Genomic DNA, 20,000 nt, shown 5'->3' with positions numbered 1-20,000 from the left:
TAGTTATATAAGAGCAGATGCTGCTGGTGCAATAAGCTGTACGTTTTACGTCCAATGGATGATGATCTGATTAGTCGACTAATCGCAAAAATAATCGGTGACTAGTCGACTATCAAAATAATCGTTTGTGGCGGCCCTACTATGGAGAACTTCAAGACATGTAGAGGAGGTCTTTTAGCCATTTAAATCAGCTGTGTTGGATCAAGGACACAAAACCTGCCGGCCATCGAGGCCTGGCGATCCCCACCCTGCGTAGACTCGATGCTAATCAAATTTATTTTCCACTCTCATTTTCAGAGCAGTCAAAACAGTTTTCAAAAGTACTTTTAAAATGAAATTTACCTTAAAAATGGGAACTGTTAAGATGTGCCTTAATTTGGCTGATTCACCAAACATAACACATCAAGAAGCGAAGTTTCATTTATATCACTGCAAACTTCACAATTCAGTGGCAATACACACACACACACACAAGCAGACATCCTCTTCCCTCCATGTAATTCACCTTTGTAAGACATGAGAGGGGCGAAGGGGTCGGTCAACTCTATCGATTGGCTATCCTGAGCAGTGACAGCTCCCAGATTGGCCGGAGAGCATTAGGGAGTCAGAAAGTCACACTGCCATTAGCAGTCTGTCCTCTCCGGTTACAACCAGCCAGCACACGGACACTCCATGGACTAAAAGAGATCAGAATGACTGGTGTGTGTGCCCTGTAACAAATATATTCAAGCCAAAAACACTGGGAACCCTTCTCAGTTTTCTTATTTCATTACTTCTGAGAACGTCTCTGCCTGGTGTCTGTAAGAAGACGTCCCTAGAATAGAAAACCGTATACACACATCTCTACTTACACTGTTCAAATGCATTCAGCGTAACTCAGAACACAGTATAAATAAGACTAAACCAGAAATGCATCAATCGATTAGTTGATCGCCACAAATATGATGGATGAGCAGCTGATCGGCCTCAGAGATATATCTCTCCAAAATTGTAACAAATATCAAACAGCTTATCTAGCATAACACATGCGCTAAAGTGAAATATACTGTCCATCCCTTCTCTTCTGCTTGTCTTTGTCAAGGTCGTGGGGCCGCTGGAGACTATCCCAGCTACCACAGGGTGAGAGGCGGGGTACGCCCTGGACAAGTCCCCAGTCTGTCACGGGGCTAACACACAGACAGACAACCATTCACACTCACATTCACACATATGGGTCATTTAGATTCATCAGTTAACCTAACGCCATGAACTGCATGTCTTTGGACTGTGGGAGGAAGCCAGAGTACCCGGAGAGAACCCACGCAAACATGGGTGGTGCATGGGTACCACTCGGGTGGTCTCAGAATTTCGTCGCTGGCATTGATGATGTGGTTCTGTCGGCTTCATCAGGCGGTGGCCTCTAGCTCACATTGGAGCAGTGTGAGTCTGAGAGTGAAGCAGCGGGAACAAAAATTGGCACCTCTAAGCCTGAGGCCATGGTCCTCAGCCGAAAAAGGGTGGCGTGCCCAGTCAGGATTGGAGGACGAGTTGCCACCCTAAGTGGAGGAGTATCTCAGGGGCTTGTTGACTGAGGGGAGAGGGGAGCGTGACATCGACAGACGGATTGGTGCTGCAGCTGTAGTGATGGAGACGCTGTACTGGTGAAACGAGCTGAGTGTAAAAGCGAAGCTCTCAATTTAACGGCCAACCTATGTCCCTACGGTCATCTGTGGTCACGAGCTCTGGGTAGTGACTGAAAGGAGAACATCCGTTAGATGTTCTGGGAATCTGTCACTGTGGGAGGCCCCAGGGCAGACCCAGGACATGCTGGAGAGATTATAACTCTGAGCTCTCCTGGGAGAGGCAGGTCTGGGCTTCTCTGCCTTGGCCGCTGCCCCCCCAGCAGCCTAATGCTAAAGATGCCCCAGAAAGATGGAAATGTATTGCAAATCATTTTCAGCGTGATTTTATTTGTTTTGAAAAGCTTTGTCCACTAACTAGTAGCATTTTATTTTATAAAATATCGAGTTTTATGATGAGCACATATTTATGACTTACAGCTCTAAAAGACAGAAAACTGGTAGGTCAGACTCTAGATCCAGTCCTTCACAGCAAAAAGAGCCAAAGCAGTACACCTGATTAAAATTCAGATTTGAGTTTGAAGACAAAGGGAGATTTCAGTGCACCCCTTCCTGCCGTCCGCCACCTTTGCAGGTTTCTTTGCTTTTTTCTGATTCAAATTTCTGCTCCTTTAGTTCACAAGCCTTTAAAAATAATGTGCTGCAGTACAGCTGTGACAACGGGAGGCAGTGCATGAAAGCACAGCTGACTGATGAAACTATAGTTAGACTGATAAATGAGATGGTGAGATTATTTTCTTGTGCAGGATGAAGGATCAGCAGGAAGATGTGCGCAGCATGAAGCGCCACTATCTCACAAGGTGTTTTGTTTTCTCTGAACAGATCATTTATTAATTTAAGCTTATCTGAGCTATTCTTACCGACAAACACTCATAGATGTGCATGCTGAATCGCACAGAGGAAGAAAACACATCGACAGTCTCGTGCTCGCCTTCATGGAGACTAAGGAAGGTGGAACCCTGTATTGATTAGCATCCAGTGACGTTTTCTTTTTTTTTGCCTGTCCCGTTTGGCTCTTTTGCATCAGAATTGTTGTCTAAAGGCAAAGAAAGATGCCCAACGGATTTACTTTACCAAATTGACCATCCCAGCCTCGCCATAATGGTCCATTTGATTCACCTTTTATTGTTTATTTTATTTTCACTTACTGAATACGGGACAGACTTGACTGGGGGAAAGAAGGGGAGAAAGAAAGAGGGAAAGAGAAACAGCTGAGAAGAGGGACGGGGGAGAAGGGCAGTTTTGATGTGTACCGTACGAATAGTGCTTGAGTCTTGTAGTAACTGCACTCTGCACGGCCAGCAGGTGAAGAGGGACATATTTGCAATGCAGACTCATTAACAGTGATTTCCATGTAAATCCAGTGAAAAATACAAAAACTCTTTGATCTTTTCTAACTTAAGAAAATGGCCTCATCCCTGCAGCATTACCAGCCGTCAGAAATTACAGCCTGCCATTGATCCAACAACCTCGCGTGTCAGAATAATATTAGACGGCAAGGGGAGACATGTCTACAATAAAGTGAGGAGAAAAACAGAGAGTGCTGGAATAAATGTGCATATCAAGACAGGATTTTACGCCTCAGAGAAAGCACTAGAGGGAAAATCAAACTGATTTCAATGTGACAAAATTGATTTTCCAATTTTCTCCGGATTGCTTTTTGCTTCCCTGGGGCAGGTGAGGTGTCTATCCAAATACACTTATAGCGCCACCTGAATTATGTCTGAGGAATTTGAAGAACATAGGGAATATTTTTGTTTCTCCTATCCATTTGGTGTTTTGCCTTTGTTGCAAAGCAGAATATTGCAGACATACAAAAGACATACTGTATTTAAAAACTATATTGGCAGATGGAGCTAAACTGCATCGAGCTGGCGTCAGAGTCATGACGACGTGCTAAAGTGGCTGCGTCTAAATTTCGTCAGACCTCGATGTGGACAGTTTTAAGGTACCCTTTCTGCTCTTCCACCTGCCCTCTTTCTGGCTGCTTTTCTTTTCAATCATATATGTTGTTTTAGGCTTTTCAGGTGACTATTAATACCACAAAGAGCTCTCACATACATATATTTGTCATGATTTGTTTATTATAGAAATAAACTTGTTTCACTTCTTTTTCTTTGAGCCCATTTAAACGTTTTCGAGGACTCTGACGATCCTGCACGGCAGCATAAAACTGACTCATTGCTTCAAACATCAAAACACTTGAATGCTATGCTCTCTTTTACACGACTTCTTAGAATCCTTCCCTCCGAGTCCAAGTTCTTTAACATTTGTTGATCAAAATAAGTGCAAATCAAGTGCATTACATGATCTTTTCAAAAACCTATAACCTATCATGCACATGGAGAAATGCAGTATTATTGACCACCAAGGCGTTAGAGCTTAAAGCTGAAATAAAAGCATTTCCAACTGGACTTCAGCTTTACATATGGACACGAGTTAGTTTGAGTTGCGTTACTGGTTATTTTACAGTACATGCTACGAAATTCAGGAGTTTAAAAATGAAGAGAAAAGGTGAAAAATTCTGCCTTCTTCAAAGGCATTCAGCTGCTTTTTTGAACATTAGCCTGTTAGTGGTGTAATAAATCTTGGCTGCAGACATTAGAGAAGCAGTGTTATTGTTGCTGTTTTTTCTACACTCTACTGGAGCATTATCTTTTGAAATATCCTGGAAGTCTCACTTTCATCCTCCTATTACACCAGGAAAAACCACCAGCTGTGTATCTCTTGGATGATTTCTTATTCACCTCACAAAAGCAGCAACACTGCACACTGCATCGATTACATGTCATTTCATCCTCCTTTTAATTAATTAGGCTTCTATTAAACGGTCTACTGTAGCTCAGGGATTGGCTCATCAGGGCAGTTAGTCACCACGGCTCCAACAGTTCCGGATGGGAGGTTTTTAGCTTTCGGGATGTTGGACACCACCAGAGTCGACGGATGAGTGTGTATCACCTCAATTAAACTATTCGCTAAGTGTCTGACAACAGCTAATATTCCTCTTCCACCAGCGGAGCCAATCGATGTTCTGGCATTCGTCACCCTGCTGGAAAAGCAATCATCCCGTTGTGTCGCTCTGGTTTTACGGGGAAATGGAAAGGCGCTCGTCTAGCTACTGCGCCTGCTAGCTGGAACGCGCCGGTGCTCCCTCACACAAAGGCACACACAAACACCGAAGCGGCTTACACGACACACAGACGCCGACTACGTGGTTTCTTGAGTCTGCCGGCAGCACAGGCGACACGTTGGGAATGAATGGATGCTTCGTTTCAGAAACTCCAGTGACACGTTTAAGCCTCGTGACAACTTCCTGACCACCAACACCACACCGCTGAGTACCGCTCAGTGCAGAGGCCCACACCACAAACACAGGAACAGATTTGGCGAGTTAACCCACCTCTCTGTCAAGTAACGTGGGAGCTATAACTGTGACGATGTCTCCTCTTTCTGCATCAATGTAGAACATGTTCGGTGAAGGTTTGTCTGGAGACTGTTTGACGATGTTGTAGCGCAGAACGGCGTTGTCTGTGTTCGGGTCGTCCGCGTCAAACGCCGTCATTGTCATCACTGTGGTTCCTGGGGACGAGATTAAAGGACCAGGCTGAGTCAGAACTGAACATTTGTCTTTACTCACTAAGAAATGAGCAAATAAGAACAACAAGAGAAACACATTTGATTAAAATACCCTGAAATCAGTCTCAGGTAAACATTTGGCAATATGTTAAACTACAGGAGTCACAGGAACTCTACTAAATTTTTATTTTTGCTTTTACAATTCTTCTTTTTCCAACTGTGAAATGTATTTGTCATGTAGGCAAGTTCTTATTTTGACTGGTTAAAGCCGCCAGAAAAGGATGCAGGATCCAGAAACCTGCAAGAAACACTGACGGAAGGTTAACAGACACTAAACTAAGGAACGAATGGACTTTAGCGTCACACGGGGAACAGACGGAGCTGGGAGGAAACACTATCAATGCAGTTACATGGGAGGAAGTAAAAGTGAATACAAATCACAGAAGACAATTAAATAGCAAAGTAAAAAAAAGTAAACTTAAAACAACAAAAGGAAAACTCGGACATAAAAAGCAAACACTGATCATATTAAGGAAATAAATACATGAAAATGAACAGAAAAGATTCAAACCAGCAGAATTTTAAAATCCAAACACTCAAAACTCAAAGACCGTGACAGTATTCTGGGATGTTGTTGTGCTAGTAAAACTGAATGTAACTCACCTAATCTACAATTAACATAACATCACCTACATGATGTCTGTTATCAGCTGAATTTGATATTTTATATCGTTAGGAATCCCAAAATGATATTAATCATGGGAGTAGATGGTTGAAAAGCAATATTTCAAGCTGCTCCTGCTGTGACAGCTGCTTAAAAAGTTACCCTTTGCTATTAATGTGTTTTCTTCCTCGTGTCAGCTCTAACAGCAGGGTGTACTTTATTTGGTAATGGGAAGAAAAATGGAAATCCTGCCCTCCACAGCTGAGCTAAAATAGGAGGCAATCCTCGACACACCCTCAGCCCTCAATCTCTGTCTCCTTTCGGTGATGAGATACACTCGCACCAATTCAGAGGGACACGCGCTCCATCCACACATGTGCGCGAGCAGCAGCAGAGATTTATGCATCCATGCATGCACACAAACTCAATCAAATATAGAGCGTACACGGTTGTGTGTCTGAACGGAGTTTTCCATTTCTCCAGTGCAGGCAGACGTGTCTATTAACTCCACTCAATCCAGTCCTCTGTGTTGTTGTTGTCCTTGGTATGATTTCAACACCACCTTGTTTCTTTTTATTTTTTGTGATGTGAAAGTATTCATTTAAATAATGGGATTGTAACATTTAGCAATATTACACTATAATAATTCTTAATGACTCAAACAGTCTGGAGGATGACGTGATTATGTTTTCGGAGGTAAATGAAAACAGAAATTGATGAAGCTTTCTTTTTTGATATTGACAAACTCAGGTTTTGTGTGTTTCTTGGCAATAAATCCCTTCTGATTCGTATTTGACCCACATATTTAATAAAACATCCCCATAAGTGCTAAATAACAGCATCGCGCTGCACGGCTCATGAGCATCGATCTCGTTTCATGCCTCTTCTTAATACCTGACACTACTTTGCCACACTGCATTAGCCAAACTACTCAAATAAGACACAAAAGAGCTAATGGAAAATATGCAAAGTCTACACTAAGTAAAAGTGGCTCAGGAGCAAATGTCTTTAGTCCAGTTGAAGGTAATGAAGGGCAAAGAGGTGTGACTTTTATCCATCTGGCATTTGCACTTCAAGGTGAACCTGCTAATGGTTAAGTAAACCGCTAATCCTCCCTCTGCAGTATAATTACACCGTCCCATCTCCCTCATTACCTGCACTCTGTTCCACTTCACCGTTTAGAATGAGCGCACACAAACACACGTGATGGCCAATGTGAGCATGCACGGTTTTGCACACAGCCACACCAACCGGACGCGAATTAGAGCGTTGTAAACGTCGACTAAATTGGTTATCTTGAGCAGATATCGGTGAATTATGTTCTCATTCTCCTGAAGGTCTCTTGAACGCAGCACAGTCGTACTCCGTGTTTTATGTGATGTCAGAGGCAAGCTGACCTTCTCAGTGATTACTGTCTTCATCAGATACCATAATTCCTCTCACAAATGAGCATCATGTAACCAGTACGCATTCATCAGTGCAGGATGCAACACAGCCATTAGCATCAATCAGCTGGTGATAAACATCTAGTATTCTGTAATAGGACAATGGGACTACGCTTACCTCTAACACTGATGCCTGTTAAATCATACGATACCATGTGGGCAGCGTCTGTGAAGAGTCACTGGCCTCTCTTATCAGCTTTATCCTCTAGCAGGAGCCGAGCTCAATCAATCCTAACTGCATTGGATAGCTACATGGATGTGACTGCACAGGACTGCCATTACCGCTATCACTTGAACCCATCTGCTTTGCTGCGGATGACAGCAGCTCAGACTGCATGTAGAAAGAAATCATAGAATTAAGATGGAGACTGCAGAGTGAGCGTAAACACTGTGTAATGCATTTCTATCAAGTTTCAGAATGATGATTGGCCCAGTCCACAAAAACAGAGAAGAAGAAGCAGCGGGGCTTTGAGGTAAAAGATTAACAATACACACACGAAACGAAGCGAAACCAGATACACATGTTGTGGATTGATTTCATCACACGGGCTCGTGAGACAATGTGCCGTTGCGTACAGCTAGCTGCTATATCTTTCTCAAACACCAAGGGAAATCAGCGGGGGCCGCCAGATCTGTGCTCGCCACCAGGGAACTGACAGAGTCAAGAGTCAAGATGAAGCAAGAGAACATAGACGAGACGAGACAGGAGAATAGATGTGATTTTAGTACGAGTGTGAGCTGTGTATTACACTGCAATCGCATGAACACAAGCGATAGGAATTATTATTTTTTAGCTATTTAATATGTCCGGTGGAGATTCGAGAACCAGAAAATGGATTTAGATTAATCACAGTCAAGTGACTGAAAAAGACCAAGAGCTGACCCTTTCTATTCTCAGGCCTGAATGAGATCAAAGAGTTCAAAGATAAATTGTGTTAACCAAAATCAATTTAATGGTGCAAAGAATTAGAGCCACATATTCAGACGGAGAACGCGGTGAAGAGATGGCAGCACAGATAAGAGTGCACGAGAGTACAAAGCACGACTTCGATTTTAAAGCTGGATGTGAAAACTTTATCCACTCTGTGATGGATGCTTGTTAGAAATACTTCATAGGCACCGTCACATTATTGAAATCAGTTATATTCTTAAATAACTTCTTAATTTGAAAAAATAAAAAGATTTTTAGTAAATTTAGCAAATTAAAAGTGTTTACTGTGGATCATTTGTCGTCTTTAAATGCCACCACGATGGTAACGATGCTGAAGGCGTAATATTAACGTCATTCGCAGTGGTCACAGTTGTTTTGTGGGTCACATGATGAATCTGACCGACTGCGCGATTATTAACAAGCTGAAACGAACAGAAAACTCTTTCATCTTGTGCATCTTCTTCTTTCCTGCTTCATTTTAAAGCCCACACCTTCCTCTTGTCATCCTCTCCCTGCCCTCATGTCTGCAGGTCCCAGCGCTCTTCATGCCAGCCCCGCCTACTCACTTGTCAAACATATATATACACACACACTTTTGCCGTACTCCTCATTATTTTCTTGTCTCTGTTCCCCTTGTGTGTTCATAACATTCTAGCTTTTTATTGTCTTGTTATTTTGTTTTACTGTGTTTTTCTGCACTGGACTGAGCTTCTGCATTTGACCTTTTGAACTGTCAGTGTGGACCCTCCTCTTTTTTTAACATTACTGTAACTCACATTTGTATCCACAGTCCTGTGAACAGCACTGTAGAAACACTTGTGAGTATTTGCCTCCGTCCTGATCTCTTAGTTGTTTTGCATATTTGTCATACTTGCTTTATTTTGAGGCATTCAGAGGTGTCCTGCTGCATGATGCAGCAGACAGCGTGATGACTGGATACTGTCCTTCAGGTCTCCTGCAGACCTGGCCCGTCACACTACCATCACCCTTCAATAACCATATCCAACTTCTTAATAGCAATGAACTGGTCTGCATTGGTGCATCATATCTTTATTCTCTTCCCCCTCCTGCCCCCCCCCCCCCCCCCTCTTTCTTAAATAGATAACTATCATATCTGATATCATATCTCACAGTACAATAATATTGAATGGGTTGCATTGTTGTACTTTGTCATGTTTCTCAGGTCTTTGTCTGAATTTCTACCAACATTACTTGTCATGTTCTCATGTTATTGCTAAGGATTGTCTATTGCATTGGAGTCACATTGGGTTAAATATGTACACTTGGGTTTTAAGGGGTATTTATTATTTTCTTCTTTTTTTTGGGTTGTATGGAAGCCCCAAACGCAATGTCATTGTTCTTGACAATGACAATAAATAAATACTACTACTACTACTACTACCCTGTTGGATTCTAATCAGAGCATTATCATTCCCAACGCATAACATATGACGATTTGTCACATTCGTCATGTTACGCGTTGGGTCGAGAACGTGTTGCTTCTAAAATGATGGGTGTTTGTTTTTTTTTTAATGAAATTCTCTCTTAGTTTTGAGTCAGATGTAACGGGACTGAAGCCTTCCAAAAAGTTCAACTTCATCGGTGCACAGAACTAAATAATTTCCCCCAGGGATCAATAAAGTATTCTGATTCTGAATTCCCACTCAGCAGTGGTTTTCACCTTGGAACTCTCCCACAGATGTCATTTTTCCACTAGTGTCTCTGGTGTTGTTGATCATGAACACTGACCTTGGCTGAGCTATGTGAGGCCTTTGGTGCTTGTTGTGGATGAGTCGTTGCTGCGCTCTTGGAGTGTTTGTGGTCGGCCACACACTCCTGGGAACAGTCCTCGCTGTCTTCTCTATTTCTGGACAACAGCTCTCACTGCTGTTTGCTAAAGCTTGCTTTAGTTTCACAGTTTAGTTTAACTAAGTCAAAATGTCTGTGAGAGCAAAACGTCACTTTGGATGTACATTTGGTTTCAGGAGAAAAAGGCTTACAGTTTTCTGTTCTTATTTCTATTTTAAGTCAATAGTTTTGAAAGAGGTTCAGGCACACTGGTGAAACCGGTGGCAGCAGATCTGTCTGTGTGAACTCTTCAGGAATCTTCTTCACTATATCTACATATCGACCCTATTTGCTCTTCATGGTGTCATTTTTAAACCTGCCATTTGAATGAGATGAATGCAAATATCTTATTTTTGTCAGTTCACAACACGCTTACAAAGCATGTGGTGCAATAATCTGACTTATATTCAATACAATAACCATATTAGTGAGTGAAGACTTTGCTGTTGATGAAGATCGTATAATAAGTAATAAGGTGTAAAACTGATTATTGATTCGTGTTTGTGTTTCTTGTGAAAAAGTGTGTGCAACAGGCCTCCAGTGCACACGTTTTATTTTGTTTATGCTATTTGTATATGTACAGCACTTTGTGAACCCTGGTTTTCTGTTAAAGTGCTTCATAAATAAAGCTGCTATGGTACAATACTGTTGTGTTTCCTGCTGTTCTTCTTTAAACACACATTTGTTATATTTTGCTCTCTCATTAAGCTGATTTGTACAGCACGCTCTTATAAAGCACCATTAGCGCTGCACCACCTCCTTCCCAGCTCATTTATTCCACGGGACTTCACCTGCTTACTTACTGGCCTGGTTGCCTACGTGGCACACTGCCATCTGTCTTCACTGCAGTTGTTGTAGCCTCCTGTCAGAGATGGACACTTGCTAAACATATTTCTCACGTGCCATATCTACCACACAGATAACTGCCATGTTTGGTGTGTGCGGCCGGCAGAAAAGGAGCCTGAATGCAGACTCGCGGAGGCAGAGAAACTCAAAAAACTCAGCTTGATTGCTGGAAGCTGGAATACAAAACTAAGCTGGAAATATACATTAAATGAAACGGCTAGACAAGCAGGTAAGACACGCAACGAGGGATGAGGGAGAAAACAAAAGGCATAAATACACAAGGAAACACATGGGACACAGCTGGAGCTACTCTGAGACGACGTACCTTCAAAGTAAGAGAAGCAAACAGAACATGGCGTACACAGACAGGAGACTACCAAAGTAAAACAGGAAGTAACAGGAACACACACACAGACATCACTGGGGAAAATAGGCAACTAGACAAACATGAAGACAACGCAGGAAACACACAGGGCCAACTAAACACCAGGAATACTACGTATAGTTAAGGGAGCTAAAAATACCAAAACTAAATAATAGAAACACTAAATCAAAGAATATAGATGATCAAATCAGACCCAGGAACCCTAACAATAACAAACTGATGCAAAAACAGCTCCTTAATCATCCTAATTTAGCTTTTTGCTTCACTAAAGCATGAAGGAAGGAACAAGACCTCGTTTTTTAAGGTGGTCTTCGGCATTTTCATTATTGATTTATTTTTGAGATCGGGTTCGTTTTCACTCGTTTTCAGTCCGTGTATCTGCGCATTGTCAGAGTAATGTTTGTTTGTCACTTAACACTGACCTGTTATGACAGTCCTGGGTTTTCGCCCCAGCACGTTGTGTTTCTTGGACTCCTCGGTGCTTCTGTTCCACTCACTGCTGTGTTAACAGTATTTTTCTTTGCAGCTTACCCTGCCCTCCCCTGTGTCTGCAGGCACTCCACGGCCCTCTTTCATAGGAGCTGTATTTCAGCCAGTGCTGTTGTGGATCTTGCCAAAATTGATGGAATTATGAATGCAGAATCGTCACATTTTAAAACACTATGCAACACCATGTGGAAAATATCTGATTGACAAGGAGTTTGTTCTTCATCATGTCAGTGATCTTCACAGAGTGTTAAAAAATCAAGAAGATCATAACAAATACTGACTTTGGAGCTCGTTACAAACTCGATTTTGCATAAATCACCGCAGCGATTTCCCATTTTCTGTAAAGTTATAAATGACCTTTTAAATTTTGTGTGTTCTCGCTTTAATCTTCATGAACACCCCAGAAAAGAAAATAGTTGCTTTAAAATCATTAATGAAAAGTCAAAAATGAAATCTAATGCCATCGAGTCAGTAAAAGGTTTCTGTGGTTCAAACTACTTTTCCTCTGCCAACCATTTCCTGGTTTTCAAATCCCGACCTCCCCGTGTGGAAAGCAATTTAAACTTGTTTACGGCTCTGAGTGTACAGGACAACGTTTCCCATTGTGTGGAGATCTATTTGTAACTTGATTTCAGTTTTAATATTTTTCTCATTTGCGACATAAATGTTGATAGGAATCAATATTTATAGCTGGGAAATGAAGCGACTGTTGTTTTCCAAAAGTTTGACAATTCAGTTGGTCAAAAACTTCTCAAAGTAAATGAATTCTGGAGCAATAAGAGCAGCAGCTGAAGCCGGAGATGTGCAAAGCTGTTGTGGAGCTGTGCTGCACGTAAACTAAATATGAGATAATGAGCCCCAAGCTGACAGCCGAGTAAATGGAGTGAAATACAGTCCAGCTGCCCTCTCCTGCCTCTTTTACAATGCAATTTCTCCATCCCATCTTTTCAGCCAGTATCGGCTCAGACTACAACTGGATCACTGGTTAAAGCCAAATTATAAACAATTCATTGGGGATGCGAGTGCTGAGAACAGAAGAACAAAGCACAAATATTCTGCATCATCTGGAAAGGACCACAGAATGTGTTTTCCAGTTACGTACAGTTTAGATCAGCGGTCTCCAACCTTTTTTGCGTCACGGACCGGTTTACGCCCGAATATATTTTCACGGACCGGCCTGTAAGGTGTCGCGGATAAATACAACAAAATAAAACTAGTACCGGTACCGAAAAAAAGAAGATTTATTCATAACACACATGAAAAGACCCAGGAACACCGAGTAAACGATAAAAACAATAACAAAATAACGCTGAAAACCGATAAAACCCTGAAAAACAGACATTTCACACCTGAGCCTCAACTCTCGCGGCCCGGTACCAAACGACTCACGGACCGGTACCGGTCCGAGGCCCGGGGGTTGGGGACCGCTGGGTGAGAGTGATTGACAGGCAGGCCGGGGCATTTATTCACCCCTCCCAGTCATACCGGGGGGACACAGACGCTAATAGGACTGAATAACTCTAAACTAATGAACAGAATATCCGTCCAAACAAGCTCAGTCTGCACAATGACAATCAACGCTTGGTAATGATATCTAATCTTAACTCAATAATTGAAAAAGTAAATGAAGTGTATGAAATTATTTACAAAGAAATACAAATGACTGAGAGAAACTTGGCATTAAGCTGCAATAGTGTCACTTATAAAACCCACTTATCATCAGTTTTTAATTTAAGTATTACATAATGTAGAAACAGTTATTAATAAACTATTTGTTTTCATGACAGAGAAATCATTTTACTTGTTTATAACGTTTTCTGGTAAACTTAGATGCCTCCCAGCATGTTCCCATAAATCAGCACCATTCATGGTCTCAGCAAATAGACTGTTATTAGAAAATGGGACAGGGCGTAGCTACGGCCAGGAGATGCTCTGTCTGCATCACTTCTTTAATCATGAAAGATCATCTGGTCAGCAGCTGATAAGACAGATCTTAACAGATAAGACAGATCTTAACAGACTTCAGTTAGTCCAGAATAAGGCGGCCAGATTAGTGTTGAGATGTTCACACTATACCAGTATCAATAAAATGATAACATAATAAACGTTTTGGGCTTCCTGTCCAAGCTAAATTACACCCAGGCTTACTTTTATTAATAAAGAGAATAATACTGTTAAACACACCACGTTTGTTCTCTGCTCAGCTGCAGTATCCAGATGAAATACATAATTTTTAACAAAGCGCAATTTAGTAATTCCTCGAGCCAAAAGTAACTGAACTAAGTAACTGAGTTTAGTTAGAGCATCTTTTAAGTGGAATAAAAAACTGCCTTATCCAATTAGAGAACTAGCTGCTATTCATAATTAAAAAAAACCCCAAACATTTAAAAGCCTTTTTACTCAGTTTTTAATTATTGTAAATATTGTAAGTGGGCAAAGCTGTGAACTGTTTTTGATTCTTGGGTGTCGTGCCTCAATGATATTGATATTCGCGTGCTTACATTTTTACAACTGTAAAACCTTGCCCAATTTTTGCATCTACTTTATTGTGTAATGTTTTATTAGATTACACTTGATGACTTGGGGCCCAGGAAGACTAGCAACCACTACTGTGGAAGCTAATGGGGTTAAATATATATAAATAAATAAACACGACAGACAAGATCCTGAGACGACCAAACTCAATCTAAAAAAGTTCAAATCAGTGACAAACGGCAGCCCTGGAGAACATCAGCATCCACTTTTTTCTGGCAGTGCAAACGAGGCTGTATAAGGACCAAAACATGACTACAAGCAACTCAAACTACATACAAATTGTTGATTTGCCACATTTGATGCTCAGGACACGCTGGCTGTGACAGGAGGACACAGTTAGTCTGTGATTCAGGAGCAAAGAAAAACCTTTGCAGCATCAAAGGAGGATCATTCGCTTCCCTGAAGGCCCAACCAGCGACTGTTGTTTTCTGTTGTCTTTTGATTAAACAACAGAGGTCAGGTTTTTGCTTCATAAAGTCATTTGTGTGCACTTTGGAGCTTAGTTTTGTTTTCTTTGGTCTATAGGCTCAGTCTGAAGTTTTGGATCTGACTGTTAATCTGCCGTCGACCCAAAACAAACAGTACTTCTTGCTACTTCTTGTGGCTGCTTGGCTTTTGGGGAAGTTAATGCCTCTTCCATGTTATGACCTGAAGATGGGTCGAAGCAACTGTGATAAATGACAAAAATACCCTAATTTGTGCTGATATTATGTTAGAGGAAATCACTGGGTTGTTAATTTAGGTTGATTTGAGATGAGGCACAAATGGGAATCTTTGAAAGTAGTTAATGAAAGTTTTTTTGGTAAATCTAAATACACAGCAGGGGACGAATCTACTGAGGACATTTTTTAATGAAGATGCAGGTATGAATTAATAGATTTGAAGACACGAGTACTCGTGATGGAAGTGAACAACATATATAACATCAGACCACACGTTCATATTTTTGTGACTGAGTGATAATTACACACCACCTCCAAAACCACCAGTTTGAGGAGTTCAATCAAACTGTTTCCTAACAGGACGTCTACGTTCGACAGCAGAACTCACAATGTGTCGTAAACACTCTGGATCTTTGATTCTGCTCAAGTAAAATGTCCCACTTATTCCAACCTATCAGAAAGATTAAGTCACAATTTTAAAGAGTATGAAGCTGAGGCTTCTAAGCTGCCATCAGCTCCTCCATCCAGTACGACTCGCTAAAAGTAAGGAATCAGTTACATTTTTTCTCAAAATGTTTCAAGTAGAGCTGGGCGATAGAACGATAACGATATGTATTGCGAAATAACTTTTTCTCGATAGAAAAATTAAACTATTGCGATAGACCTCACCACTCTTGTCCTCTTTAAAAAAAAAGAAAAAAGAACAGCCAATCCAAATTAAGTAGCGCAGAGCCGAACCAATCACAGCCGCAGCGTCACGTCACGTGACTTGTTACGTACAGCACAAGTGCCAAGCCGCACATGTGTATTTGTTTGGGAAGCAGCCAGCCGCCGTGCTGCCTGGTAATGGAGGAAATGAGTGCGCCGACTAGAGAAAAATCAACCGAGAGCGTGACCGAAGGTTACCGATGATGGTTCCAACGCCGGAGAGACTGTCCAACGGAAGAGCCACAGAAGTTCCGTAGTGTGAAGGTATTTCTGCTATTTCAAGTCTGATAAAAACAGAGTAGCTGCACTGTAAATGTGTAGAAAGCAAGTCTGGAAATCCAATAAAGCGGTGCAGCTCAGTCTCTGACTGGAAGCGCTAATCAGTCATTCGGCTTTTGTCAGACTAAAGTAACTGTTACAACTGTTTGAAAAGCTCAGCTATACAACGAGGAGAGATCGAGAATTTCCTTTTAGTTCTCAGTTTATTTGATGTTGACAAAAGTTAGTCAGTTTTGTCTGTTCTTCTGTAAAACAAACTAAGATTTATTTTTAGAATTAATATTTTGTTTCTAAGTGGAATTGACAGTTTAGTCTGTTTCGTTTGTTCTATTTTGAAACTTAAACGCTTTAGCGGCTGCCTTTTGTGTAGTTTGCAATATTTGCCTTTATTTATCTGAAAAAGTCTCCTGTTCCTTAAGCACATCTACCCTGTTGAACTTATTATGGGAAATAAAGATTTAAATCAAAACAAGCTGCTGATTATTTCACATTTTACTTGTGAGCAACGGCACATTTAAATCTTACAAATATAGTTATTTGGCTTATATCGCGATATGTATCGTTATCGCCTGAAATATAATTACAGCTTTATTGCTTCACTTGGTTTGTCTATTTGTTTTGTATTTCACATTCTGTGTTTTACTATTTTTCATTAAAAAGTACATTATTATTATTATTGTTTATTGTTTCTACATCATTGAACAACTGCTGTTGTTTATATCTCTTTACATTTATTTGACAGTGAATACTGATTGTTCCTCCACACAGTTCTTTTCTTTAGTGACTTCTTTCCACTCGGGCTGAATAAAGTGTCAAAGCCAAAACTAATATCATTTGCATTTTGTGTCTGAACCTTGCCTCCAGTGATGCCTCAAGTCACTCAAATTCTATTTCTTGAAGCTACACAATCACATTTATCCATTTTAGCGGCACCCACTGTTTGCAGAGATAAAGCTTTTGGCAGTTTTGTGTCAGTCACACCACCTGAGTCGCAGGGTCTTTGAATTCAGGAAAAAAGAAACAAAAACACCTCATAAAAATACAGAACGATATTCAGACATCTTATAGGGTTAATAACAAATGTACAACTTGATTTAGGGGACTTGTTTGTTTTCCTTTCTTAAGAAGATCAAATGATTTTGTCCCATCCACAACTTGTAGATATAAAGTATTTTTGGGGAGTTTAACGAGAGCTTTCTCAGTTAGAATAAAGTGGAGCTCACTACACTCCTCTTCCATTTGCATATATTTTGCTCGTCCCCTCGTCTCCTGCCAGCATAATGAATGCTACAGGTCCCATGAAGGAGTCAAATGTCAGGCCCTGAGGCTGGAAGACACTCCGCAGAGCATAATGACCAGCTGAACCATCTTCTTTCATGACCCCAAACAGAGCAGAGAGGAAGCGAGTGGAGAGAAAACTCAACTAAATGGGAGAGAAAGGAGAGGGAAAGAATTATAAATGTCAGACCGTGTGGTCAAGAACCTCATAGTAATGGAGAGAAAAAGAAAAAAGGATAAACAACTATTTTTGAAGCACCACAAAGACATAAATATGTAAATGAGAAAAGAGAGTTATAAAGAAGGAAAGCGAATGGTAGAAAAAGGAGGACAAAACTGGTTAGAAGCAGGATGGAGGCTTGAAGGGAAGAGACAAGGAAGCTAAACACTGGTCAAGAAAAACAAATGTGGTCACTGAACAACGTGGACGGTTGAGGGTTAACCAAATGTGATATTTGAAGAATGCATCAGCTGTGTATAACGCACGTTTGCAACACTAATCAGGAAACTCACAACCTACGTCCATTGATTAATGGGGGATTTTAGCAGAAACACCACATGATCCCAATAATCATTAAAGAAAACGTAATTACCCCGTGGCTGTGATGCCACCAGACCTGTCCAAGTGCTTCATGTTTTTAATGTTCTGCCAAAGAATACGGTTTTAAAAACGAGTCATTAATCTGGGGATGCAAGCAAATGACAGAATATCGCTCTCCTTTTCTTAGGCTTAATTAATAACTGTGTGTTCAGCTGATCGCGTCTGCTGCTACTCAGCATGCCTGTACAGGCGAGATCTACAAGGGGCATCTCTGGAGACTGTGCACAGGTCTCTGTAGAGAGTATGGGGGTCTGATTCATGATCACCTGGTGGAAAAAGATTGTATTTGATCATTAAATCTTGTACAGTTGTTTATTCAACACTTACTGGCACTGCCTAATGCAAAGCTAATCATTCCCATTACCAGTTTCATCGTGTGTGTTTAAAAAAGAAGCAGCAGCCAGCGCTTCTTATCCGCTCCCTGCTTTTAAGGATGAGGTTCTTAGCCAAGGTTGACTCATAAGGTGAGGCCTCCATCTTAACTAGACTAAGGAATATGAACCGAAGGCTCAAGGCAACTTATTAAAATGCAAGACCCCGGAGAGCTGTTAGAATGAAAGATCGTAACCTTTCACACAGGATTTTATGCAGGAAGTATGCCAACTATTAAGAGACAGATTACACAAAAGAGCTAGACAATGGCAGACCTGCAGAAAGTGGGTATTATTTCATGGAGCTTAGCAAAATTTGATATGGTACTGTGTTTCATTTTCACCCTCACACATGCTAAGCCACAACATTCGTCTTTTACTTATTCTTGGCGCTATCATCAGTGGACCAATCATCAGGCAGCGTACAAATTGAAGAAAATACCTGAGTAAATGATGTAGAACCATAACAGATAGATTCTTCTGGCTGTTGGAGCCCCTGAGTGGTTTCGTGAGTAGGAAAATTATATGACTCACAGCGTGGCCTTCAACCCATTTAACCCAAGCGAGTACAGCCTGGTTGAGACTATAAAGCAAGTCTGTGAGAAGGTTGTCATTCAGTAACTGTGTGCTTTGTGTATCTTTGTTTAAATTCAGGACTTGCCTGTACAGTCGGACTTTATCAGACTTTAATTAGTTGGTAAGAATAAACACCTTCACTCTTCTAGTGTTTGTGTTTATTATGATAGTGAGTGTAAGAATTATCTACAGCGAGAAATCAGTTTACAAATACACTTTCTGTCTGGAAAAGTGAAACTATTGTTATGAAACGGCTGTGTGCAGGCAGGAAAAGGACCCAAAGTGCCGACTCCGGAGACAGACGTGAACTCAAAGTAAGAAACTTCCAAAGTACAAACATTAACGCAGGCAGGAAAAACAAAACACACAGCATAAGTGAGGGTAGATAAGAGTAGATCGCGACACCGACAAACTGAAACACAGGGCTTGAATACACAGAGGGAGCAATCAGGGAATGGGCAACAGGAGGGAGACACAGCTGGGGCAAATCAGGGGACAAAGGAAGCAAAACCAGACGCATTTACATGAGACACGGACTTTCAAAGTAAAACAGGAAACATAACACTGACTGAACTTACAGACACAGACTCACAGGCTGGCACTATAACAGAGGGAACAGAGACGTGGGACCAGGGCAGACACAGACACTGACTGGACACGGGGATATAGCAACTAAGGATACACAGAGACGTGAACTAGACAAGGGGATACAGGTGATAGGGGAGACAGAGCAACTAGAGAAGACAGAGACATAAACCATAAGACAGAACTCTAACAAAAAACCAAAGACTAGAAATTATAAATAATATAATACACTCAAAAACCCTGGGTCACCGACCCAAACATCCTAACAACTATGTTTAAATCTCTCATGAGAATTTTGTTTAATCGCAAACCAAACAACAACAACAACAACAAATATGTTGCAAGTGGCTGAAATGAAACCAAGACAAAACAAAAATGTCAGCAAGAAGCAAAACTATAATTTCCCGCATGTTGTGTTCATGACTGAAATGCTTCCAGCAATAACTGGATCAGTTGTTTTTCAGGTCAGGATTTTATTTTTTCATTCATTAGACCAGAGTTCTAATCAAATATCAGAGTGGTTACAGTGTATTCATATGATATAATAACAGGGAAAATTGCTGACAAAGTTGCTTTTTTATTATGTATAATGGGCAGATGTG

The 20,000-nt window shown here is 41.0% G+C and overlaps 1 protein-coding gene across 2 annotated transcripts in view; it reads right to left on the bottom strand.

Moving 5' to 3' along the window:
• cdh13 (cadherin 13, H-cadherin (heart)) overlaps positions 1 to 20,000 on the bottom strand; it is a 382,609-nt gene that overhangs the window by 119,975 nt on the left and 242,634 nt on the right. For both annotated transcript variants that reach the window (XM_005734745.2, XM_005734746.2), the window contains exon 8: positions 5,020 to 5,198. In XM_005734745.2, coding sequence (XP_005734802.1) covers positions 5,020 to 5,198 — 179 coding nt within the window. The remainder of the gene's footprint in view (positions 1 to 5,019; positions 5,199 to 20,000) is intronic.

This window comes from Pundamilia nyererei, unplaced genomic scaffold (genome assembly GCF_000239375.1).
Source record: "Pundamilia nyererei isolate P.nyererei 1_Seehausen unplaced genomic scaffold, PunNye1.0 scaffold00060, whole genome shotgun sequence".
Lineage (NCBI taxonomy): Eukaryota > Metazoa > Chordata > Actinopteri > Cichliformes > Cichlidae > Pundamilia > Pundamilia nyererei.
This window is presented reverse-complemented; position numbering and strand designations above follow the sequence as displayed.